The sequence below is a fragment of the Mastacembelus armatus genome, chromosome 17, assembly GCF_900324485.2.
Source record: "Mastacembelus armatus chromosome 17, fMasArm1.2, whole genome shotgun sequence".
Taxonomy (NCBI): domain Eukaryota; kingdom Metazoa; phylum Chordata; class Actinopteri; order Synbranchiformes; family Mastacembelidae; genus Mastacembelus; species Mastacembelus armatus.
Genome location: NC_046649.1, coordinates 19,255,731 through 19,282,649, shown reverse-complemented (window position 1 = coordinate 19,282,649; position 26,919 = coordinate 19,255,731). Strand labels below are relative to the sequence as shown.

At 39.9% G+C, this 26,919-nt stretch overlaps 1 protein-coding gene across 5 annotated transcripts in view; it reads right to left on the bottom strand.

Moving 5' to 3' along the window:
* Positions 1 to 5,141: 5,141 nt before the first annotated feature.
* Positions 5,142 to 26,919, bottom strand: part of LOC113134759 (protein tyrosine phosphatase receptor type M) — a 138,227-nt gene continuing 116,449 nt past the window's right edge. For 4 of the 5 annotated variants that reach the window (XM_026314262.1, XM_026314265.1, XM_026314266.1 and 1 more), the window contains 12 exons: positions 26,831 to 26,867; positions 20,552 to 20,649; positions 18,092 to 18,208; positions 16,521 to 16,675; positions 15,466 to 15,601; positions 12,749 to 12,898; positions 12,161 to 12,334; positions 10,885 to 11,016; positions 8,578 to 8,703; positions 6,864 to 7,027; positions 6,509 to 6,644; positions 5,142 to 5,945 (listed from right to left, as the gene is read on the bottom strand). In XM_026314262.1, coding sequence (XP_026170047.1) covers positions 5,892 to 5,945; positions 6,509 to 6,644; positions 6,864 to 7,027; positions 8,578 to 8,703; positions 10,885 to 11,016; positions 12,161 to 12,334; positions 12,749 to 12,898; positions 15,466 to 15,601; positions 16,521 to 16,675; positions 18,092 to 18,208; positions 20,552 to 20,649; positions 26,831 to 26,867 — 1,479 coding nt within the window. In that variant the 3' untranslated portion in view covers positions 5,142 to 5,891. The remainder of the gene's footprint in view (positions 5,946 to 6,508; positions 6,645 to 6,863; positions 7,028 to 8,577; positions 8,704 to 10,884; positions 11,017 to 12,160; positions 12,335 to 12,748; positions 12,899 to 15,465; positions 15,602 to 16,520; positions 16,676 to 18,091; positions 18,209 to 20,551; positions 20,650 to 26,830; positions 26,868 to 26,919) is intronic. The other variant, XM_026314263.1, reaches the window with a different exon arrangement.

Genomic DNA, 26,919 nt, shown 5'->3' with positions numbered 1-26,919 from the left:
GGGAGTGTGGATAGTTAAGAGATGAAGGCAAGGAAAGAAAAAGAAAAGAGAATAATCCAGTCTCTGGGGAGGGAAACAGGCTATTGTGCTCCAGTTGTTTCAGCTACCCTTTGACCTGTGTGTAGATCTGCAGTTGTGTTGTGTTGCATGTGTGTGTGTGTGTGTGTGTGTGTGTGTGCGCGCGTGTGCAAGTGTGTAAGAATTCGGATTAATGTACATGCAAAAGGTGAAAGGTGTACGCTGGCAATTCATTTAGGATCTTGATCATAAGAAAATAAACTGTTTAATCTTTCATCAGCAAATGCAGGTTTATTAATTATTCATCAGTTTATTCATTATATTGTTACATCAGCAGAGGGGAGACAGAGTATGAAAAATATTAACTTCATAAATTCAAAAGTCTATGCAGGATGGAGAAATAGACAAATGCAATTACACCAAAAATATCTATGGGTCTATGAGCCCAATGTAAAAGATGTTTCAATACATTTCTGCCATCATCAATAATCAGGACCTTTAAAAATTAAAAAACAAATTCTTAGATAATATTGTGTTTTCTTAAACTATTGACTTTGGTGAATAACACTGACTTAATTTGGAGTGAATATGAGCTAGCAAGCACGGATTAAAGAGTCCTCTCCACAAACTGCTGTTGACTCAGCATTGCCTGCTGTATGCTGCCATCTCCTGGACATATAATGCCACAAACACATTAGGCCGATCTTTGTGCAGCAGCAGCCCTGCTCTTCTCAATTGCACCTCATGAAAAATTCATTCCTAAATGTAATGCCTGCCATTTTGGAAAATGTGAAACTTTATTCTTTCAAAATGATCTCGGGATAAAAGTTAAATGTCAAATTATAAGGGTCTGATGTCATGGAATAAAGCTGTCTATTAATTTATCTTATTTTTTTAAAACTGTCTCTTATTTCTCTTTGTAGTTGTTTTGCAGTCATTTTTGCATCTCTCTGTTGTTTGCTGGTATTTTGAGTCTCTTTGTGGTGCTTTTAAATCTCTTTGTGGATATTTTTGAATTTTTGTAGTTTTGTATCACTTTGTAGTTTGTTAGTGTCATGTAGTTTATTTGATCATTTTAAATCTTTGTGTTTGTTTTATTGACACTCATCTGCAAATATCTTATACTAAATACTACAACACAACATACAAGATGTGGCTAATAGGCCCAATCTGTAATCCGTCTATGCATGTGAATATAGAAACTGTCATTAGGAAAATACATTTTATTTACATATTTTATGCTAATGGCTCAAGGCTGGATGGATGCCTGGTTAACTCTGAGCCCAGTCAATAAACTTTTTTCATTTCATTTTTCATTTTTTGATCATGAGTGGTGCTGATTCCACTGGACGTATTTTACTGTTTGGATTTGTGTGTGTGTTGTTACTGTGGTTTTGGACTTCAGCTGAGAGAACATCTGGTGTGGACTCTCTCTGCAGGCCATCTCCAGTCTCAATGGCAGGAGCAGGTCCCAGTTGCTTCCATTCCCCCACCTTTTTTACTCATCAGCTGTGCGTGAACAGAGGAATAATTTACCAACAGTGTTGCAATGAAATATGAAACCATCCCTGGTGCAGCAGTGCCTGTAGGTCCCACCAGCTGGAACATTCTGTAAAGGGAAAATATGAAACCTTGAGCACTTGTGAAGATGTGCCAGTTTCCTTTTTCCTGTTCAAGAGCAAGTTTTCAAGGGCCTACTGCAGCCTGGAGAGACACACTAGTGGATTAAAAGTCAATAAAAATCAAATATCACATGTTTTAGGAATTAGGATACTTTTAGTAGTTTCTTTTTTTAATCTAGACTATGTACTGTAACACATGCAGACCTGGAAATTCTGTTGGGTTTTCAACAGTGAGCAGCTCATTAGCCACCCAAGTCCAAAGCTACATTTCCAGGACTAATAACAGCAGAATTGTCAAGAGATGCATATTGTTTGCATAACATAACCTTTTTCAGACAAGGAGAGTTAAAGGAGTAACTTACTGCCAAAATGAAAAGCATCACTTCACTGACCCCTTGTGGATAAAAGCTTCAAGTCTTTTGCAGACTCTGTAATGCACCTACACCTAAAGGAATAGTTCTATATCTGCATTAAGATAAAAACTTTACTTGGCCATAAGTGACCAGATTGCGATTAGTTTCCATTAGTTTCCATCTTTCTTGCAAGTAATAATGAAATTAGCTCCCTCTGTTTTCACTTATTCAGTAATCAAATTCGTGATTTCCAAAACCCCATAGGGCTGATAAATGCTGTCCCAGCTAAAAAAATCAGACATGTCCATCAAATCATCTTATGTAACATATGTTCTGTTGAGTGTAAGAAAGACATACATCGTTTTTGGGATCAGCAGTTGAGCAGCTCATATACAGGAGTGTCACTGAAGGTTTGATAGCTTGAGTCTTCAGACTTCAAGGTCGTTTGCAGAGAAACCCCTACAGTTCATGGCCAGGAAATCATCATGTCAAATCATCATGCCAGGCTTGTGTCCCCTGGATGGCGCTCTACAGGTTTAATGTCACTGTAAAACACTGCGGTGCTGAAGTGGTGCTCCATGATCAAGATAAAAAATTCTTTCATTACCATTTTATATCAATCATACTGTTGACACAGCACTCAGCTAATTCTCTTATTACTGTATAGATACAGTATTAATGGAGCTACACATTGATGCCCATGCACATTGTAGGCTACTATAATCTGCCACACTGTGTGATGACTGAATTCATGTTGGCTGCATGGTGGATGAGTGGTTAGCACTGTTGCCTCACAACAAGAAGGTCGTGGGTTCACAACCTAGCCTTTCTGTGTGGAGATGGACTGGTGACCTGTCCAAGGTGTACCCCTGCCTTCCACCTGAGAGCTGAGATAGACTTCAGCAGATACCCATGACCCTGGTTAAGGAATAAGTGGGTATAGAAAATGGATGGATTCATACTTTTAGAGTTACAGGTTAGTCTTTTTTAGACATATGTATGTGGAGTAAGCTGTCTACATGGGAAAAGAGATAAATAAAGTCCATTGGACATAAGTTGCAATCATGTATCGCAAAACAAAGACATTATTAGAATTTTTCCACCATTACATATTTTTTGGGCTGAAAATCCCCTAAATTTTAATGCTGATGATGCCCATCAGTTAATATTTATCTCTCTGTCCTGAGGCGGTGTCTCATATAATGAAGTTTGATCTTGAAATAGACTTTTCTGACTTTCCAGCTTTCCCTCAGGGCTGTAAAATGATCTGGACAGTTTCACATGTATCAATATAACAGACCTTAATAATGTTAAATGGTTCAGGTCACATCAAATTGTTTTCCCTTCAACCATGTCATGCATGAGATGTTCTTGGAAAATAGTCAGAGTACTCAGAGACACCACCAGAGGGAGAAAAAACGCAGAGAACCACCAGCCACATATAACTTCCACACACTAGAAACACCAGATTTTACAGATCTTACCTCAATTACATTTCACATCTAACATGAAATGTATGCATGAGTTTTCACAATATTTTGCAGTTACTATAAAAAATCTAAATGTTTGTGCTCAACCCTTTTCCTGAATAGAAACAATGACGACTTGGACAGCACTTGTCCATCAAATCAACTCTTAAACTTAAACCCTGACCAATTTCTTAATTTACCTTCATAAAGTTAATAACAGGGATGACTTAACACACTGTTTTTAAATCTTTTAACTGTGTCTACCATTAATTAAGAATATACTCATTCTTCATTGACAAAGACACGCTGGCATACAGATTCTCCTGAAACCACACAAAGCACTGTAAAATATCCATGTATTTATTTATTTCATAAGACAGCCCAGCGTCCTCCACATTCAAAATTAAACTGGAGGAGTCGCTTTAATAGTCAAACAACTATGAATGATTTAAGTTTATGTTCCTGTGCTATGAGTCCTTGACAGCTTTTAAGAGGTCAGTTACTTTAAGACTGAAAATAAGTTCCGGTATATTCTATCAGGCAGTATGATTTAGACTATGAAGACTGATATGTAAAGAACAATTTGGAGTGTGCACATGGGCCAAATGGAAAAAAATAAATATCTCTTGAAGGTCGTAATGCTGTGAATCTTAAAACATCTTTACAGCATAATACATCCCAATACACCGCGCACACTACAATCTCTTACAGTTAAATCAACACCTCTATAGTGAAATATAGTATTATAATGACTGCAATAACCCTCATGGAGGTGCAGAAGTTTTTATTGCATGGCTGCTATATTAAATGGTATTTTTTTTCTGAGTTTATGTTATTGTCTCCACCTTACATAGGTGAATAAAACTACAGTAAGGCCTTTATTTCAGGATTATTTGGCAATAATATAAAGTATATAAAACATCACCCTATGCTCAATAACATCAGTTTGATATTACTTTTATAATAAATATATTTTTGTCATAGTAACTAATGTTGGAAATAAATGACAGTAAACACCTGTCAGCTGCATCCCTGCATTTATACTGTAGCATAAAAAGGACCTTTTATGTGATACTCCTTATACTCCTTATTTTATATACATTTGGTAAATGATTTGTGATACTCACTTAAAAGCATTGCGAGAATATAATTCTGTAGTGCTTCAAACTACTAAATTAAAAAAATACATATTGTGCCTGTCAATAATATAACAAATTATTTGTTTTTCTAATTAAGCCGCAACTAAAATCTCTAAAACTTGCAAAATTTGAACGTCCAGGTGGTTTACCTTTTTGAACTGGTGATGTCATCCAATCAGGGTCCAGTATTACGACTGCTCAGCCTGTAAAGACCTCAAACCAAAATAAGTCAAATTAAACTGTAAAAGAATCACCATTATAATCTTAAGAGTGTAGCTGAAGACAAATCCATGAAAAGCAATAACACAGTGACACACATAAAAGCTGTAAGAATGGGAGCCATTGTGTTATTCTTCAACCCTGCAACAGAAGTCCCCCTACTATCATCTTTCAAAGCTCAGAAACGAGGCTCAAATACATAATCGCAATGTTTATATTGTAGATACATTTATATATCTTTTTTCTTTACAATGGAATTGATCTGTCATACAAGATGGCCAAAAAAAGCACACAAAACAGTCAATAAACCAAACCTATGATTGTCACTTACTGGTAGTCACAAAAAAGTACATACCATTAATAAATAATCTACAGAAATATGTACAATATGCACAACAAGAATTCAATGGAGTGCAAATAAAGCTTTGGATCCCTGTACAGGAAAAAAGGTAAGCAGATGTAGACTGAGCCAGCTGTCCCCAGCATATAGTATGAAGCAATAATCATTTCGAAGTCATAAATTTACAGGACATTTAGTAACATTTAGGCTTTGAGCTCCTGCATTTAATGACTTTTAAATATGAGCTGAGCAAAAAACAGAAATCGCAGAGAATAAAATCAACACATTACATTATACAGTGTATCGCATTCCACAGAAAACTGCCGAGTATTTAATGCTTCTTATCCAGTGAGGATCCAGGCAACAACCACGGGACTACAGGCGAGTGAGAGATAAAAACAGAGAGAAGGAGGGATCCAGAGAGTAGGCGACTCACCGCAGAGGAAAAAAAAAAAAATCATTGTGCTCCTGCTGGTTTACTTAGCCGGTACTGACAGAAACAGGCTGCCATATTTAACACTGTACAACTCTGCTACCTTTTCCCATCCAGACAAACTTAAGACCAGAAGAAGAAGAAGAAACCTGGTCAAAGGAGCTGCATGTATGGTTGTGTGTGCACCTTGCTCCTGTCAGCTTGGTAACCCTCACACTTAGCACAATGCACCCATGTGAGCTCTGGTCATCTGTAATGTCCTCCAGTTTAAGTCTGTGGTGGGTGCATCAGCTGACAGTTACCCAGAGTTCAAATACTCCAGTGCCACTTCATAGCAAAACTTGTACTGGTCCTAAAAGAAAAGAGGAAACACACAACAACATTAGAGAGACGTCCTTGGCAGCTCCTATTTAGGGGTAAAAACAGAGAATCTGTTCCTCTATTTACTTCTCCCATTGTCCCACTCTGCAGTGTGTACAGTGACAGAGGCCACCTCTGCCTTTAGTAGTGCATATCTTCATATCACCAAGGTTACACTTCATCAAATTACTGCAAAACATCTGCCTGACAGTAAAGCTGGAGCTTTTCAGGGCCCTGCATTAGTTAGTGTGCTTCTCCTTTAATTAATCCAGTCTTGCAGATACACTGTACAGCCTAATAAAAAACAATCATCAAAAAGAAGCAAATTATAAAAACTTGCAGATAGCTTTTATTAAAGATTGTTCTTCTCTCTTCTGCCTAACAGAAAGCTGACAGAAAATAAGAGGAATAGAGGAAGAAGTAATGAAGTTCACCAAAGACTCAGACTGCAGCTGCTGCCATTACATTGCCTCCAGCCTCTGTCCACTACAGCACCCTGAAGATATTTTTAGGCAAGCCTGGAAAAAGTGTCAAACTGCTCAAAGGACGCCTCACCAGTAGGTCCACCATGTTGGGTTTATTGTTCCTCAATGTTTTGACAGCGTGGAAAACATCCACAGATCGCTGGTGCTGAAGCATCTCACATACAATGCTGATGGCACAGAAGGTCCCACTGCGGCCACCTCCGTTCCTAGAATTGCAACAGACCCATTCAGCATTAATTAAAAGAAATTAAGTTTGTACTGAGCTTGGATAAAATTTAGTTTGATTTAGATGGACTAGTATCAATAGTAAAGAGGACAGCTTTTTATAGCTGCAGTAAAGTTCTTGAGTCAGTAGGTGGAGATGTTTCATTTTTAATGACAGTTGTGAATGAACTTCCATGTGCACTGGTGTTGGGGAAACTTACAGGCAGTGGACCACAGTGCGCCCCTCGCCCCCATCATACTCCTCCTGCCACTTGTCCACCTGGCGGATCAGCTTGAGAAAGGAGCGTTTGGACATGGGTGTGTCTCTGTACATGGGCCAGCCCAGGAACTGGAACTGCTGCACCATACGGTAGCCGTCCTGAGGCTGGAGGGGAAGGACATACTGGTTATTCTAGGTTAATACACACAGTGGGTTGTACTAAGATGCAATCAGACTGTGAAGATGCGAGGACTGAGCTAAGCCTCGATGGTGACAAGTAGGACGAGATCGATAAGGACACGAGGAGCCACTGATGAGAAGGGTTGACAGATGAGCACAGTTACTTCTGGAGACAGAGATTTAAGCAATCCAAGACACAGACTCTCTAAATCACACTCAGGCATATCAATCAATAACACTTGTCAGTGATCATGTGTGATTAGACTGTACTGCACTTAACATGCTGATGATGCCTCTGCCGACCAAAGGCTGTAATAACATGTGACAGTGAAGTGTGATTATTGACACCTGTGGGGAGACTGTCAGGGAGGAGGAGCTTACACAGGTGACTGCAGGTGACTCTGGCACAAACAGACCCCTGTGTCTGTAGTAATGTCTGGTAGCTCAAAGTTAAAGGGTTGGTTCACCCAAATTGCAAAGCATCTGCACTGTAACTCTAGTGGTACACTATGCACTACATCTGAGGGGTCAAAAGATTTCACAATACAATCCATAAAATTACATTTGGAAAATTCTGCTATTTTGTGAAATACAGAAAACTTTGTTTTTTTCAGGCCACTAAAATTCAATCAAGCAGTTCACTTATCAGACTTTATTTTAGGGGGTCAGAAACTAAAAATGGTTGGGGACAATTTAGAGCTTTGGTTCCCAACTGTGTGTAAAATGAAGCATATCTACTGTTCCTGTGACCCCTCGGCACCAGCTGTGAGAATTTTGAAAAAGTTTTGTATTTGAGCTGTTTCATTTAAAACATTTAAGGCCTGTAAGTGCCAAACTACCCTGTATTTAACAAAATGAAAATAAATATTGAAGAAAAAACGGTAAAATACATCTCACTTTATAACAGATATAAGATATTTACAGTTCGCTCTTATCCTGTGATTCATATTCAGAATTGAAATTGGGGTAGGGGGAATATTGTTTTTGCAAAGACAAGCTGTTTATTGTGCATTGTAAATAAAACCAGAATTATTATATGGCTAGGTGACGGCCACTTGGAAATGAAAAAAACTTGTTTCTTTCTGGTGATTTGGGTGAAACATCCCTCTGAGACTTATTCCAGGTCTGCCCAAAATGTGTTGACTGATTGGAACCTCAGAGTTCAACCTGATCTCTACCTTTTTAACTACATGTGAAAATTTCTCTAGCTGTCTAAAATATATGTGACTTGTGGCAATCACACCTCAGTCCAATCCCTGGTGCAGTGGCATAGTTAAAGAACAGAATGACTGCTTCTGCACAGCTTGAATGGACAGGCTGGCGAATGAGTGGGACGTGTGAAGTGTGCAGTCACAGAATAAATTGGCTGTTGTGATCACCGCAGGGAAGACAAACAAGTTACAAAAGTTACAAAAGATGGGCAGCAGAGCAGAAAAACTACATGTCACCCTGCTGACACAAAAGCAGAATTTGTACCGTCTTCCTAAACAGAACAATTTTCCATTTTAAGCATGACCCCACTATGTCCTCCGTACCCGTGCCGCATTGTAGATCCGAAATATTCTGCTGATGATGTCTTCTTCCAAGTCAGCAGAGACGAACTCTACCTGGATAGGTCCATGGCGGTGGACTCCGTTTTCTGGCCAGTACTGTGGACACAACTAAACAAAATAGGCACACAGACACACACACGCACACACGCACACACACACAGACACACACACGCACACACACACACACACACACACACACACACACGCGCGCACACATACACACAGGCATTCACACATAGAAATGCAGATACACCAGCACACAAAGAAAACACAAAAGGACAAAGAAAGAAAACAGAAGATGATTCATTAGCTTCAGAATCCAAATTACACTGAAGCCAGTGACACTGTTTTCAACTCCCTACACATCCATGTTAAAAGAGTTTACTCTGTGAAATTACAAATGATAATGACAAGAGGCAGACAGAAAGATGGTGAATTAATTACCTGTGAAGTGCTTTCTTCTTAAATTATGATGAACTTCTTTTAAAATTCACTTTCAGACAAAAGCTACAGTATTTGATAGACCAAACACTAAACACTCCTAATCATCTCACCCTTTGTTCAGAAATTTAAAGAAATTCTTCAAATTTTTGGCTAATTGTTCTCCTCAAGAAAAATAAAGATATTTCTTTCCTTTAATGAATGAATAACATAAGTTGTAGTAAGTCATTAGTTTACAACCTTATTTCAACTATTTTCTATTCGAGCCATTTCTCAATTACATCAGCTATAATCTATAGCAACCATTTATCTCTCTCTCTAGCAAACTATTTAGCTTGCTAACTAATTTTCACTTGGTGTTCAGATGCAGCTGATTCAATATGTGGACATACTGCATATTTTTTTTTTATCAAATCATTATATATCATTTTTGGAAAGTAGTTAAGCTACTCTGCAATCCTTCCTACCTCCTGGGAACCTCAGTACACCCCGGGACACAAGTATTCCTGGTTGAGAATCAGTAATTAAGTCATTTATCAAGCAAAACACACCAAAAAAGAGCTGGTTTCCATTTCTGAAATGTGAGGGCTGGCTGCTATTCTCTGTCTTACATCATAGTCAGTTTAATATTTTCTTTTTTTAAGTCCTGGGTGGACAAGTTACCAGGGCTCTGAAACTTGTGATAAGTACTTTTAGTCAAGTAACCAATAGTTGCAGCTCTAATTAAAAGTTCTAGGAATGTGTTATGTCTTACTGGCAGGTCTGGCAACGGTACTGAAAAGTACAGAGCAAGAAACAAACCCCTGGACAGCTTCATAAGAGCTGCAAAATTTCCCCTATTTCCACTCCCCGGGAGCGAAAGCCCAGTTAAGAACATGCACCTGCAGAGCACACTGCCAGCCTCATAGCTCTAAATCAGACTGGTGGAAGTGTGCACACACAGATAGACAGATTCTGCACTAACACACACGACTACACGCAGTCACACAGTCATGAACAAACAAGAGAAAGAAAGACTACCTGAGAAGAAAGCAAACAGCCCTGAGTACACACATACAGATGGACAAACAAATATATGCTCACTTTTTTCCCCCTAACACACACACACACACACACACACACACACAAAAGCACAATCACATATAGAGTCTGTGTGGCAGCTAAAGCACCGCTTTCTAGCTTCCTTTGAGAGCCCTGTCAAAACTTGACAAATTCAACAGATGCAAAAACAAAGATGCTGATGGAGACGATAGTGCACCTCTAGCTCCCTTGCCTCCATCTAAACCCTCCCTCCTCCCTTCCCACCTGTGCTGTTTCCTTGGCTGGCTGACTGGCTGGCTACAGTGAGAATATTGAATGAAAGGCCTTTTCTATCCAGCTAGTCATCCAGTCAGTCAGTCACCTAGGGAAAGGGGATTTGGATGGGGAGAGCAGCCTGGCTACAGGCTTTGATCCCCGGGTGTTATGACAGAGCCTCGGGCTGAGAAATCTGGAGAGTCTCTTCCACAGGCCTGTCTCTCCATCTACCCGAGCTTTCATGGCAAGTTCCCTTCCAGTCTGCAGCATCCACCTCATTTCAAACATATTCTGTGTACTTATATATATATATATGTCTTTGCCATACAGATACAGCCCAGTTTTTTTGCGGTTTGAACAAAACAGAAAAAGCAGTCTTTCACTGAATCTAGTTCCCACACTGTTCCTTTTGTGTGACTTACAGATACAGACTTCTGATCAAAGGAACTCTTTCATGTCATCTGTTCATCGGTGCACTTATTACAGTATCCCTTGAGGATTACTTTGTGTCTTGCGTGTTTTGTTTGTGCATATGTTTTAGGTCGAGTTTACCTGGGCTGGGTCAACGTCATTGAGCATTACGATGGAAGTGCAGTGGTAGTCCAGCACCAATCTCCAGAAGTCCTTTACTGTGTTTGGCAATGGGTGCTGGGTTACTATGAATGCAGAAGGCTGCTTGTAACTCTGGAGAAAAAGACACAAAATGCAAAACAAGGTAAAAACTTGTCACTAAATACACCTCCTGCATATTACACAGCAAGAATTAACCTATAACAATTTCCAAAATGACCGCCATCATTTGGCCTGCTTCTCACTGAGTGGTGTTTACTACACTTTTAATGTGACTTCTGGCTCCCAGAGCTAGCCTATGCTAACTGAGAGGATTATGTACCTAAAACCAGGGAAGAACTAAAAAGTCCATCATTGGACATGCACTTTATTTAGGTGTTTTTTGTAAAATCCACTCTGAATACATTTAACATTTGAAAACTAGTCCACATTGCATTGTCACTTTTCTGGACATCCTGTGGTGTGGTGATGTGAATTTGAGAAAAGTCCTTGAATCCTCAAACTAAAGGTAAATTCTATGGTTAATAGTTCTGCCTCAGCAGCCACATTATTAGGGATATCTGGACAAAAAACCCTACTGTAATTCAATACAGGCCAGCCAAAAATTCTAAATTTTACCTAATAACATAACAACATTCAGGCAAGTTAGTAATTTAGTTCAGTTTGCTTACTATTAAGGGTGTAGTTCACAGTGGTATTGAACAGGACTGCATTATATTCAGAGGTGTTTTTGCACACTCCATTTACATAAAGTGCTGCAGAATATTAAAAACACTTCTCAACATAACATAGCCCACAATCTATTATCTCAGTAACTATTGATGTAGTAGTTAAACTTACTGCTCTCTGAGTGTCAATATTATAATCTTCTTAAATTCTCAGTATGTTTGAATGGTGATTTGTTGTATTGGATTATACCAAATAACAAATGAGTATCTAAAAAAACGAGAAGCGCTAGTCAAAGAGAGTCCATTGTATAAAAGGATGAAATTCTAACACATCCACTCTCAGTAGTCTAATAAATTGTGATGTTTTATATTGTGTGTCAAAAGCAAAACACCTGTTTTGACATCACTGATTAGTGTTTGGCATGAAAAACAACATGTGGGAAAGTTTCAGTTCACAGGGAAAAGTGGCTTTTTTCTGTCTTGTTGTACAGTGATGCCATTAGCAAGAACCCAAATGCTGCTCTTTAAAGTGATTTTGCCAGCAGATAGGCTTAAAATCAGAATGGTTCTGGTCTGTGTTTGACACTTACATCCATGAGGGCAGCGTTGATGTAATTGGAACTCTCCCCATCAATAGTGATCAGAAAGGGGAGGCAGCGGTCTGGAGGCAGGACGTCCATGCAGCGGTTCTTCTCATGGTTCCTGGGCAAGAGGGCAATGCTACAGTCTTCCACCCGCAGCGTGGGAGTCACCATATTCAGAGTCTGTCAGAGTGAAGCAGAATTATACACTGTCATACTGACACAGGAAGGTAGGCATTTGAGCCTTGAGTGTGCTAATTATCTCCCAATATGGTAATTAACAATGCAATTCTTTAATCAGTTACATTAGCGATAGCTCTGACTTCCCTGATGTGATGACTGTGATGAAACTTAGGGGGACAATGCATCTCATATAACACTGATTGGTCCAAGGAGGGGTGCTACTAATACAGAATAAGCTGTTATACATTTGCTACTGATTGGCCCAGAGGGGGACTGTACCATTCATCAACAGACATCAACATTTTTACTGTTGTTCTGAACTTAAACTGCACTTGAGATAATGTTTTTTTTTTTTTTTTTTTGGATTTACATACACTGCATTTTATATCTTAAGTTAAAGTCTTAAAATCTTACCCGAAACTCCTCCTTGATTGGGCTGGAGTTGGTCTGTGGGTCCAGGCGATTCATGTCATAGTAGACGGAGCGAAGCTGACTGGCAGGTATAGTGGTGTCGCCACAGAGACATGCTTCCAAAATGGCATCATGAATAAAGACATACTGCTCCTGCAAAAAACAGCATCCTCATTGCGGATCTATCAGACTTCTAAAACTCATGACATCAAGAAGTATTTGCCTAAATATGTTTGTTTGTTTCTTTTTTTTTTTTACCAGCAGTAGCAGCAAAAACACACAAGTCAGTCTGATCTGAATTCTGCTAGAAGAATTCAATGACCTTTCCATGGCCTTACCATGATTATTCTTTACCCCAAAGGCTGTTTCTATGACTAATATTTGTCACTGTCTATGTTCAAAGGTTACATTACATATTTTTGCATATTTTTGGTACATCACTGCTTTAATTCTCTGATACATCTCAGAATTACATGATATTTTAAAAACCTTGTTTAGACGTCTGAAAGCAGGAATTTTCTTGAATCCCGTGACCTTTTCAGGTTTATCTTGACCCTATCCAAACCTGGTCACCATAGCAGGGTTGAAACATAATCATCATTGCTGTCATGATCAAGGCTGATGTCTTAACAACAAAAACAGCCTCTGTTGTCCTTAATGTCATGCAGAGCAAAACACAAAATCGCGACGTTTCCTCGTCTTCACATCAGTCAGTCAAGCAGTTGACGTGGTGGCACGGCTTTAGGCTTGATGTAAATCTCTTTTGAAGTGACATTTTCAGCTGACACTTCCTTGTCACTTCAGACCAAAATCCACATACACGCACAAGGGTCACTGATTTACAGATTTACAGAGAAACATGTGCTGCCATTTGTTAAGCCTCGTGCAAAATGTGAGCTGTTGACCTGAGAGTTTGACTGGCCTAGGTGGCCAGTCAGAGGCGATAGGGGGAATCCACAGATTAATAGATCTTATCTGCTCATAAACTATAGACAACAAGGCTTTTCATTTCCGCAAACAGATTAAACCACATTGGAGGGTTGGTGTCTGGCCGTGGGCACAAGGAGCCGTGCCAAAGACCCTGAGCACCTGTGAGGGAAAACACACATACACACACTTTGAAGGTCACTGAATTTGAGGAGAGCGACTCAGGGTGAACAACATTTAGTCTCCAGTTACTCAAATCCCAATTCGGACGTCAGTGATGAAACATTTGCCCATTAAGTCCAATGACGCTTGTGATTTAAAGGGAATTACGATGAAATGATGCATTCAGTGAGACTGTGGACACCTCCAGATGGTCGATGTTCAGGATAGCACAAAGTCCTTCGGTAGTCCACAATGGCATAAAGCTGGAGCATGAACCAGAGATGTTTTCTTCCATCACTATAAGCTAAATGCTCTCAGTTACAAGCCACTAAACCCTTTTATTACAGAATGTATTGCCAAGCACTTGTGTTTAGCACCCTGTGTAATAGTTAGGGTGTGCATTTCAATAAATGTCTTGTGAGAAATGATCAATAAAAATGTTTGGCATATGTATAATCAGATGCCTTAAGGATAGATGGATTACCCATATCCTCTACAATTAATGGGAAAAGACTTGACATTATTTGGAGACAGCAAAAACCAAAGTGCCAGAGCTGGAGCAGAAGAGTTACATTTTCTGATTTGTTGGTGTGATCTTAATTGTGATGACAAAATTCAAACCTGCATCCCTCTCCAAAATAGACCGAGGGGAAAATACTTTCAGAAACACTTAGACGAATCAGGTAAGTGGACTGCAGGCCCTCTAAACATCGGTTCAAAGACCTAGAAATTGGAAACGCAAAAAATACTACATTTGGGTGGCACACGACGCACATTCACATCAGCTGTATAATACGGTTTTAAAATCCTTTCAACAACTCTGGGATCTATTCACTTTTACAGTGAAAGAGGGGTTGTTCCACACTGTATATTAAAAACAAGCTGGGGGAAAAACTAAGCTAACACAAAGCTAACAGAGCATAATGCAGATAGACAAAATATACCACCTCAGGTCTGTAGAGGTTCTTCATAGCTTAGAAAACGGACAGTGCTGGAGAATGTGTGAAAATATATGTATGTCATTAACTTGGGATGTGCCAGCTACCACTGAAACAGTTAAAAAGCAACCTGCCTGTTGTTTTTAAGTCTGTTTATACGTTTTCTGGATAAGGTGGCATGATGACAACCTGTGCAATAAATCCATGTTCTTGCTCTCACTATAAATACATCTGCTATAGTGCTATAAACACAACTGATATGGCTACAGTCATCACATTGAGGTTAATTAATATTGTTTAGTTGTTTAGTTACAAAGATGAAAATATACATCTACTGGGTGAAAAACACTTCACCCGGCACTTGAAAGTGACTGACAACAAAAAAAGAAAACTAATTATAATATATTATGTTTTAAAAGATAATGTGCATGATTACTCACTGGCAAAATGATTAAAGACCTTTACCCACTGCAGATGCTGCAGAACCGACTAAATGACGATTATAAATGATGGCCAATGCTTTATTGTTCCCAACAATATATGTTTTTTGTAAAAGTGTAGTTTTTTGCTATTAATCTGAACATTTGGGGCACTAAAGAAGTACGGCTATTGTTAAGAATTACTCGCATATACTAGTTAATCCACAGGCAACAGCCTGACAAGCTGCATCCTCACTGTTCCATATTACTGTACCTCAGTCTGGACCATGTTGACCCTTCGTGAGCGCAACTCTCTCACACAATTGTAAATATCCACCACGCCCTCTCGCTCTGCCATGTCCAGCATGATGTCGATTACAATGAAGCAGCCTGTTCGACCGGCGCCGGCGCTGCAGACAAACACAGACAAAGGAGCGAGAATGAAGAGAGAGAGATTTTATTCAGAGTAGGACACTTTGGTACAGTTTTTATACTTTTATACTTATATTTATATTTATTTACTTATATTTGACTTAAGTTTAGTTTAAGTTTTTTTCTTTGCCTTGAATTTAAAGTGAACTTTTGAATGAAGAACATATTTTTTCTATTCCAAATGAAAAGCTGAACTTATGAGCAGCTATAAACTTGTTCCTGTATAAACATTAACTTATGTTGGCTTGACATTGCTATTTAGTGGACCTTTACTAACTGGCTTTAACTGTAGTAACTGTAGTACTGTTAAATTATGTTTTCATTATCTTATAGAGTTGATTTTTACACCATAATTGTTATTGTTGCCTCTATTGAGCAAATCTTAGCTCCTCATTTGGAGATACCTGTCTCTGCCTCTGCCTAAAGCCGAAATGAAGGTGAATGGACTTTTGTTTGTGGAGCGAACAGTAAGATATATTATATTATATTAAACATTAATATATTAATATTACTGTCAACTTTACTCAAGAACTTTTCTTTGGTAAAAAGTTATGGTGAAAACTTTCCTATCACTAAAACTATATATGACTAAATATGTTTTGGTGAGTAATCCTTTAAGAGCAAAGAGACTGTGGAATACAACATGACTTTATCTAAAAATGACTAATATCACAGTTGTTGGAATAAATAGTAAATTCTGAAAGTTTATCGCTTCACATTCAGGTATGCCTCTAAAATATCAGCTATGATATACAGCTCTGCAGAAGTCTGCTCTACAGGATGCACAGCACGGCAGACCAAATAAAATTCTGCATAATACTTAAAACTACCCACTAAGAGAACTGGCACACACAGGTATACAATGACAAGTTAAGACCAGTTTCAGTGGACACCAACCTGCAGTGAACCACCATGGGCCCAGCATTGGTCAGAGTCTTGGACTTGACTCTTCTAATGAATCCCAGCAGGCCTGTGGCATGGTAGGGAACGCCGTGGTCCGGCCAGCCCGTGAAGTGAAACTGCCGGATCTCCCGGATCTCATGAGCTCCTCTCTGAGGAACAGCATCATCATGTTAAACACACAAAGCACAGCAGCAGACAGCGAAGGTGTGGTGAGAAAACAGAGGAGTCAGTCTACCGATAAAGTGAGAGGCTCTTCTGAAGCAAATACAGAGTTGGACTGAACAAACATGGATTTCATTGTCAAAGACAAGGAGGGGTTGAGCAAAGTTTTCATTACGTAACAGCAAACAGCATGTGCAAGGTCGCTGTGCCCTTATTTCTTTACCGCCTGAGTCATGCCTGGTCCTTCCAGGCATGCAGAACAATATGTTACATGGATTTTGAACTTTTATTTGGTCAGAGACATTTCCCTGAGAGGCCACCTCTCACCTTACACCTGGAAGCTGCCCAGTACAACAACAGTCTGACCTGTGAGTCACTGAGCATCTCCATCGGAGCAGTTAGGGTTAAGGGCTTTGCTGAAAGACATCACAGTGGTGGGGATGAGATGGATTTAAATCTGCTGGTCGGGGATCAAACCAGTGACCTCATGGTCACAAGCCTATTATCTGGACACTTTGGATTTAACAAATAAACAGCAGTTTTTGTTGTTTTAGCTGTCTGGGATTTAAACTGACCCTAAACAGGAATAAGCGGGTATAGATAATAGATGGATGGACTATGTGTGGAGCCTGTTAGCCTGGTTTATAATGAGTCACTAACACTTGTTAATTAAATTACAACAGTACCATTAAACAACCCATATTTAAAAGGGAATGGTAAGAAATAAATGGTTAGAGAGCCTTGATGGGCTCTGCTAGCAAAGCTTTCATTAGATAATGTGAATAGTACATGCCGTCCTTCCTAAGGAAGGACAATGAGTACTGCAGTATTGAAATCGCAAGATCTTTCTGTTTATATCATTTTTAAAATTACAGTGTGTGGAATTTTAATTGATTACAACATATTTCACATTATTCTGGGAGCAGAGGTTTTTGATGAAATTTTGAACAGTCCCAGCAAAAAATTTGGTCCAATCGATGTGTAGCAGAATCGCAGTTAAAAGCAAAAAGTCTTGCAACATGTTGTGAAGCACCATGATATGTTGGTAGCTGAAAAAACTGGAGTAAATGAAATTCTTAATTTAAAAAACACAATTAGTCATTTGCTATGACCTTAACAAGTAATTTTAAATTAAGAGTGCCTTTAAAAGAGAACTAATTATTATATTATTATTAGTGACAGTAGTAAACACTTAAAGATACGCCTCTTCTAGACCACTTAGCAACTTCTCCAAAAGTGCCTGGTGAGCTAGGAACAAACCCAGTGGAGCCGCTCAAAGGCCGAAGGTTGAGGTCTTTGAAAATCTCTCTGCTGAATGTGAGGAGGAGTGTGCTCCCTAAAAAGTATTCATGCTTCAAATATCACAGTGGTCAACACAGTAGAGGTTAAAAAGTGTACAGTACCTTCTCTACGGCAAAGGTCCTGATGACGTACTCCGACAACAGCTCAGTCTCTATCAGCGTCACCTTGATGTCTCTGTAGATCTCTGTGTCATCAGGCCAGTACTTACAACACTTCACCTGAAAGTGAGAAAAGCAAAGTGTTTTTAATAACCCCATGCATTCATACTGTACTGCTAACTGCAATGCATCTATAATCACAGTGCTTTATTTCACTGAAACTACTTATAAAAAATTATTTCAGTATCTGTAAGTTGCTATGCCATCATATTTTCCAATGAAGATAATTGTCACATAACATTACCTCCCATTTGCCATCTGATATTTCGGTTTCTGAAGCATTTTATTCAAGTTGAAATGAGATTTGCTTCATATCAGTTTCGGCCTCCGGTCAAGGATCTTCTGTAAATGGGAATCTTATGTATTGATGGAGAGCTCATTCTCACATTATTGCTTTTTCATTTTCACATAGGTAATGTGAAAAGGAGTCTAAAGGTAGACTTAAAAGAAACCTGGAACAGAGCAGACTAGGCAGCGATGGGGTGTGAGGTTACTCCTCCTTAAATTTTTGACTATCAGTGCAGAAAAATAGGACAAAACATAAAAAAAGCTGTGTAGTACAAATGGATGAGGGAGATATAATGACAATCCAATAATGATATGAAATAATAACCCCTCAGCTGTTTAAAACAGATTTCCCAACAGAAATCCAAAACACCCCACTGGAAACATTACTTGTATTAGGTATCATAAGAGTGCAAAAAATCCTCCCCTCCCCCCATTCAATTAAACTGTTGATACTGAGGGAGTAAGGCTGGTAATAGAGATTGAGATCATGGAGGTATATCAGAAAATGATCGTTTCTGATGAGGGATAAATGCGACATCAGCCACAACTAGATTCAATTTTCATTTCTGGAGTCTATGTGCTGATTAGGAATGAAATGAGATTTTGGTTTGTGGAGTGACACAGACAGAGGGGACTTTCAGGTCCCTCTCTCTGACACCCCTGATGACTAATCCCCGATGACAATCACAAATCCACCGTCCGCTTCCAGCCAGATTGAATTAGGCAAAAGCCATTACCTTATTAGATCACTCTGAATCAGGCGCCTGGTTTGGGGGGGAAATTAGCCTTTGGGCTAAATTATGCCAGCATATTCACAGATGTTCTTTTGCATGGGCACACTAATGAGTATGTGGCTGTGTGTACAAAGCTCTTAAACTCATTTGCTCATACCTGTATGGCTAAAGTGTATGGAAGAAAGGCCCAGGTAGCATCACCTCATCACACACATCAGCACACTACCTTCTAGACCAAATCTTGCATACATCAAAGTGCACCGTGCACCACCCCTGCGTGTGGAACCAGCAGGAGAGAGGCTATGTGTGTGTCTGTGTGTGTGCCAGGATTTCCCAGAGTTCATCAGCAACTGTGCCGAGCAGATGGCCCACAGTGATATGGTGGAGTGATTTTATGGGGGCCCTCTCTGGAGCCACCGCAACTGTGACCAACTGTGCCTGCCGCCCGCCATTGGACAAGGATCATATAACAGACGGTTTGGGGGCTGGGGCCCACCGAGGACAGCACTGCAGCTAAGCAGGTGTGGAGAAGGTGTGGGGTGGGGTGGGCTGGGCTCACCTACTGTAGAAGAACAGCCTAATGAGGTATCTAGAGATAGGCCCATGAATCATTATCAGCTCTGCTACATTTAAGCCCCACCGAAAATGCACATCAGCAAAATCAAGGTGTGCTTGCATTCGAGGGGCTTTCAGTGTGAATGTATTTCAAATTCTTAAAGAAAATCCCTTGGCAGCCAGATGCATCACACTGTACATTAAGGCCTTCATTTTCTCTTGATTATAACCTAACCAGGAGGAACTACAGTGCGAGTTAAGTGGAACAAATTAGAACTGAAGTGGGAAGTAGGGCTCCGGCTTTTTTTTCTCTCCCTTCAACAGTGAGACCACATGCTATAGTGAACAAAAAACAGTCAAGGCTCTACCATTAGTTTGAACATTATGAACCCGTCCGCACCACTCAATAATGGTCCCCTTTTGTCCAATGAGGACAACATTAAGAAGTGATGTTTCTGCTCGGAGGAGCCTGGTAAGAGCTGCTACAGTGGAGTATAATCTCCTGTTATAGAGCCACTCAGATGAAACAGTAGTCAGTCGCCTGGATGCCTCTCTGGTAATGAAGGCCATCAATCAGTCTCTCCTCACTTCTCACTGATCAGATAGAAGGAAAAAGAGCTGGCGGCACACGAGACCCCTGCCTCACTAAGTCACAGCCCGCACACACACATGTACAGAAACATCTGGACACTGATGTTCAAAGACATGTATACTAAAATAAGATAGCTCCATTTGCCTTAAGATACAATCAGGCTGTCAGTCGAATGGGGGAAAGGTAATCTTACTTGAGATCTGTGGTTAAAGTGAACATGTAATTAATACCCACCCTGCCCACTTCCACCAGGTTGGTCACCATGACGATAGCTGCCGTGTTCTCCTGCCAGACCATCCTCCAGAAGTCGAAGACCGTCTCCTGCATGGGGCCTTTGAGACACAGAGAGACGGAAATTAAATTTTACAAATACATCCTCTCTAAATTTACCCTTAAAATTTCAGAAAAGAGCATGCTCAGAAGAAATATCAGGAGAATATATAACTGTAAGTCAGTTTCCTCCCCACTCAACAGCAACTACTTTACCTGGACGACTGAGAATCTTCACATATTTGTAAGCATTTAATTATAGAACTCATATGCATTAGCTTATAGACGTTTGTTAAAAGTTTGGTGTAACATTAGCCCCGTAGGAAGAGTAGTGGGTGGTAAAAGGTCCATTTAAATACTGTAATCTGTTTTTCTGACTCTGTATCTGACACTGTATTTGTTATTGTCAGTAACTCCATCTGTTTAATTCAATGTGTTATTTATAACTAACCTATTTTAATATGTATTAGTTGTATTGTTACTTCACTCTGTGCATTGTACGTGCTATGGCAACATGTTTTTTTGATCATAAGGTCATGCAAATAAAGCATTTGTTCTCTTTCTTCAGAGCCAGACTGGGAGTCAGATCAACTCACACAATGCAAACGGGATTTGGAGGGACAGTTTTTGTTACAGTGCAGTTTATACAGCATTTCCCCTCCATTTTCACTCGTCAAACCAAGCATTGAAAAACATGTCAAGTCAGATTTATTTATAGTGCTTTCTACACCAGATTCATCACAGAGTGCTTACTCTTCTGCTTAACCCTTTGACGCACCTTCAAAAAAGTAACGTAAATGTCTCTTCGTCCTAAAAATGTGCAAAGGTGCATCAAAGGGTTAAATACAGCTGAAGACAAGGCAGTACAAATAAATCACAATTTAAAGATGAGGGTAAAGCCTGAGCTTCTCTGTGTGACGGTGAATGTGTGTGCGTGGCAAAGCTCAAAATAATTAATGCTACACCTAATCTGTTCAACACCAACCTTTCCACCGAACTGGACCCAAACATGTCTGGTAAACACCAAAATAAATGAGCAAAGAGCCATTCAATGTCTTCAATATTTAAAACTTCACTGAGCAATAATTGTGGATTGATAAGGATTTAATTATTATTCTGGTTAATTAAAATTATTAATATTAGTTTTAATCAAGCACCAAGTGGAAAAAAATTACTTCTGACAAATTAATTAGTGAATGCAAATCTCCACAGTTGTGCATTCTCCTGCATTGGCCCAAATTACCTGGAGACATGACAAATTATTCAGACAAACTCAGAGACACAGACGAACACACAACATGGCACACGCACAAAATATTAGCATTTTTTCTTCCTTGTCATTTGTGTGTTAAGCAAAATAAATATAGTTTGACCCCCTGAAACTTCTTGAAAACCAGGTCATGGCAAAACACACTTTTCCATGACAGTAACTGCTTTTTATATTTGGTCAATATCTTAGTTTTTATGTCTGACTCAACACTGTCATCTACCTTTTAAAAAAAATGACCCCAGTGTGACACTTCAGAAGTGACAGGACACAAGAGCAGGAAAGACATAGAACAAACTTGTTGTTATCAAACCAGGTAGATCAGATCGGAATCATGTGAAAAACAAACAAAAAAAACAAAAAAAAAACAAGGAATATTATTGAATCTTTAGAGCTTGAGCATGACAAAATGGTTCACTGTGCTTTCACCCATTCAAACTGTTGGCAGCAGCCATCTGGAACAATCTGGGGTTCAGTGTCTTGCTCAGGAGAAAAATTGTGTTCATTTGCCTTGGAGGCTTTGTTTAGAGAAGAAAATCATCATAAAAGATATCAAATTTTAAAGAAACATATTTTGAGAGCTATCCAATTTATTTTCATTCTTGATAAGCACTTGTGACTATAGCTGAGCTAGATATCAAAAACAAAAACATTGCTTATATTGGTTTGAGAAATGAAGCTCTATGTTATTTCTGGCACAGTCACTCATTCAGCTTCAGAGCTCATAACATCCAAGCACAGTGCTGCCCCAAACAGCTCCATGTGTGCTTTCTTTGATTATTGTTGGGTGAATGTGTGTTAAAGAGGGGATTAGGTCTCCAGAAAAATCCCCACTGCTGCCCAGATTCTTTGACAGTTCCCTCAAGGAAAACGTTTCCCACTGAATCTGACTGAATATTTATATATTTATATAAATAAAAATGATGAATTTCTCAAAGCGTCTGTGACATAACTGCACTGTTTGGTGGGAGAAGCACATTTCATCTTACTCTTTCATGGGCAGCTGATAGCTAATTGGTCATGACACATATATATTATAACCCACTGTGAATCTGCTCAATCAAATGAAGGCAAAAATGCCATAAAACGTAGAAAAAAAAGAAAAAAGAAAAAGCAGCATTACAATCGATAACATCTAGGAGAAGCTATTAGACACCAGTTGCAGCAGCTTCTGCATCCTTTTCTATTATTATACTGTTTGTGATTATTGGCTTATGTTTTCTGCAGCAACTTAATTTCCCCCAGGTTATCAACAAAGTGTCATCATCATTTTATTCACTTGACTGATCAAGCCACGTTTGATCTGTTTTCTCTGGTGCACAGAGAGTCTAGCCTCATGTGACATAGTTGAATCTATTTTCCACCAGCTCTGCAATGAAATTTAGGAGACTGGTTGGAAAAAAAAAAAGATTCAAAATGAACCATCATCTTCCTGTCATTTCTCTGCTGCCAGCCTGTTCCTGTGTCTCTATTTGGAAAATGAACATTTTGCAGAGTATATTAGTCGTATTTTTGAAAAATTAAGAAATAAACTCCTGCTGACTTCCTTCCGTCCCAATCGGATGTCTAGAAATTTGGAACAAAGCCCATCAGTATCTTCCATTTGTATCACCACATCTCCTCTGCTTTGCACGTGGTGGCTCGTCATCATTGTAACTGTAGGACCTCAATCTTCAATTCCAGTCACTTCCATTCTCTCCAGTAACTACTCAACCTGATTGAACCACCCACTCTGTTGCCTCCTACACTTGTCCCTGAGGGAGGATACACACTACTGAGAAGTTTAGGAGAGGGAGACTGAGAAGCAGGACAGCTGGTGTGTAGGACTTCAGTAACACAATAACACTTGGCATTGTATGGTAAATCATCCAATGGGTGGTTCCTGCCAAGCTTCGGCCAGCCAATTTATATTTCCATATGCATGAAGAGACGGAAAATAGGTAAGGAGGAGATGCTGAACTTGATGACACTCGAAAGGAAATGAGTGTGCCTCTTGATAAATAGGTGGATGAGAACAAAGGGATCTCAAACACAAACAGGCTGACAGCTCTCATGTTGAAGTGGTGGCACGCTTCAGGAGTTTAGATGAACTTTTTGTGGCAGAAGGAAGTTGGACACTTAACTAAGACTCATTGTTTTTTGGTATTCACCAATCTTCACAAAAAATAGCTCAAATTTAAATGTTTGGAATTAATTTTTACACTGATTTCACTGATTACACTGATTTCATGTCTCAAACATTTCTAGACTAGATATAAGAAGAAGTAACAACAAATTGATACACAGATTAAAAGCCTACTTTAAACAAAGTCATCTTGATTAAAAAGCCTTGTTGAGGGACTACTTACAACCTGAGGTTAGAGCGACTGGACTGAGAGCTCACTTGAGGAGCTACAAGGTAAAGCAGTATTTCTAGTACAGTGTGCTTCGAGCCTAGTTGGGGAAGTTTGGAGGAGGTACTTCACAGATCCAGAAGGAGCTTCACTTCCAGCTGTCAGAGACCTAATGCTGCTGCAGCCAACGCTGTGTTTTGGGACTAGGCCTGTTCCTCCTCAGAAGCAAGGAGTGTGACAGCTGTAGAAATCCCCCAGCCAGGTACGCCTCAAAACCCCTGAACTACGTGTGCACATACACACTTACAGACAAATACTCCAGGTATGTTTCCCTCTTGCCCATTATTATTACATGCAGCAGGCTTTGGCATTATATACACGCACTTATTGATTTGCTTTCTCTCCCACCCCCACACTCCCCGTTGTGCTTAGAGATGTTAACCTGTAAATAATAAAACTTTTGTGCTGCTGGTGACATTTGCTGCTTGTGGAGGAGGGGAGGGAAGAGCAGAGGAGACCGGAGGGGAAAGCTTGATGAAATTGAACTCTTTCCTGTGTCATGAATATTTTCCACATCACCAGGAAGATGCAGGAACTCATCGGAGCTGTTTGTACCCCGGCTTCAGTGTAATTTACAGTCTCCACCAGGAAGATGCTCATGTCTGATCAGTATTTTTAACAATTTGCAGGACATAAAAATGGTCAGAGGCCAGGCAGTGAAGTGGGGGGGCTGTGCCACATGCACATGCTCAGTGTGCTAGGTGAGCTGCAGTTAGTGCTTGAAATTACTAAGAGTCAGTTGTTGTATTGCTGCACCAAAAACAGCCCTGGATAAGAGAGAATGACCTATATAATGAGGAGCAGAGCTTGGGTGATGAGGCTTTTATGGAGTGACAGCTGTTCTACCTGCCGTTGTCACCTTGACAGAGCAAAGGGACTCGTCAATAAACCCCAAAGTAATGAGTGCCATTGTAGTTTATAGCCTAAGAGACTGGGGACAACGTTATCCCGCTTGTCTGCCATATTAAGCGTACCCTCAACCACCTCCACAACCAATTTATGACAATGATTTTTTAGCTGATCCAGCACTATTGCGGGTCTCATCATTTTCTGAGCTACCGCCGGTCCCAGTGGACTTGAGTGGAAGTGTCATTCAGTGAAAAACTTTAGTTGGGGAAAGGAGAGACTGCTTCCTCATTTTCAGCAACTGTGCCAATGCCCAGGTGCTCTTTTCAGGTGCTACAGTATGCAGTTTGTCTGACTGAAAGAGACAGGTCTGTGTCTGGCTTTCCTATCATCTCTGCCTGCTCTTTGCCTCAGTGTCAGCAGGCAGAGCCTTCCTTTCTGTCAGTCTGCCGGAGCTGATGATGAATTATAAAAGGGGCTGCTCTTCCAGAGAATACAGATGTTTCACATGTGCGCGCAAACACACACACACACACACACACACACACACAACATTCTTTTGTACTGGATGGCTCTACACTGAAAGTGTTATCGTACTTGCGATACAGTCCATGGAAAATGAGGACTTATGCAAACTCAATGAGAAAACAGGGGCTAATTAACTTGAATGGAAACACGTTTGGCTTCTCAAGCTTTTCATCTTGGAGTGGGCTTCTGTTTGCAGTGTTTCTTCGACTGCTGATCTCCATATGCATATTTTTAAATGAAATCGGGATTGTTTTTAATGACTATAGGACAATTATAGAAGTCATAATAATCCTTTGGAAATCCTTTCAGAGTTAAATGTCCCTGTTAAAGTGGCTTGTTTTTGTGAACTGAAGCTCCACAGGAGGGTGTCACCCTTGACAGACTGCTTAGTTTTGAGTGTCTGAGTCTGTGGTCAGTATATACTGTGTGCTTTGCAGACAGGCAGACAGAGAAACTGGGCAGCCACCGCCTGATTGGTATGCCATTGCTTTCTGAAGTAAGAGCAAACAGAGGGTAGCTTTAATTGAGACACTGAGGAAGAGAGGCAATGCACTAATAAACAGGTAATTATGCAACTCCCAGCTCCGCCAAAGCAGATTGTGAATCCATTAAGGCCTCTTCACAAAAACACCTCTTTTTTTCTCCTCCACCGATTTTTTTTTGCAAAGTGGTGCACAAAATCCCCATGCATACAGGCCTCCTGTGTGGGAGTGAGGCTCTTGACGCAAAATTCATAACAATTAACTATCAATCAGACTTAACCTCTGGGGTCATGGTAAGTGCTCCTCGACTGCAAATCTGCCAGCCAGATTAACACAGTGACAAAATGTGCCTGTACATGTCAGCTAATCCATTTATTTATTCAGCTTTCTCCCAGACTGCCTGATTAATCGCTCCCACACCACTGATGGAAGGAAAGAGACAGAGAGAAAGCGTGCTGCTCGGCTTGCTCAGAGGTGTGTAAGTGTGTGTCGGTGTGTGTGTGTGCACTGAGCGGTACCAGATTCCCCAAACACACACACTTGACTGAGCATCAAAGAGCAGTTTGCAAGAGCGTATGTAAACAACGATGGGGATGTTCAAGAGAGATATTCATGAATACATGCACCCATCCATCCCACCCCCCCAAAAACACACAGCCTTAAATTCTCACCGCCCACACGTTCCAACTGAGAGTGCCTCACAATTGTTAAAAAGTTTTATTCTTACCTTGAGTGGCGATGTAGTGATTTGGCCTGTGGTAGCCCTGAAAGCAGGAAAGAAGTGGGGGAAAGGAATATGAGTCACTTCACTTTCCT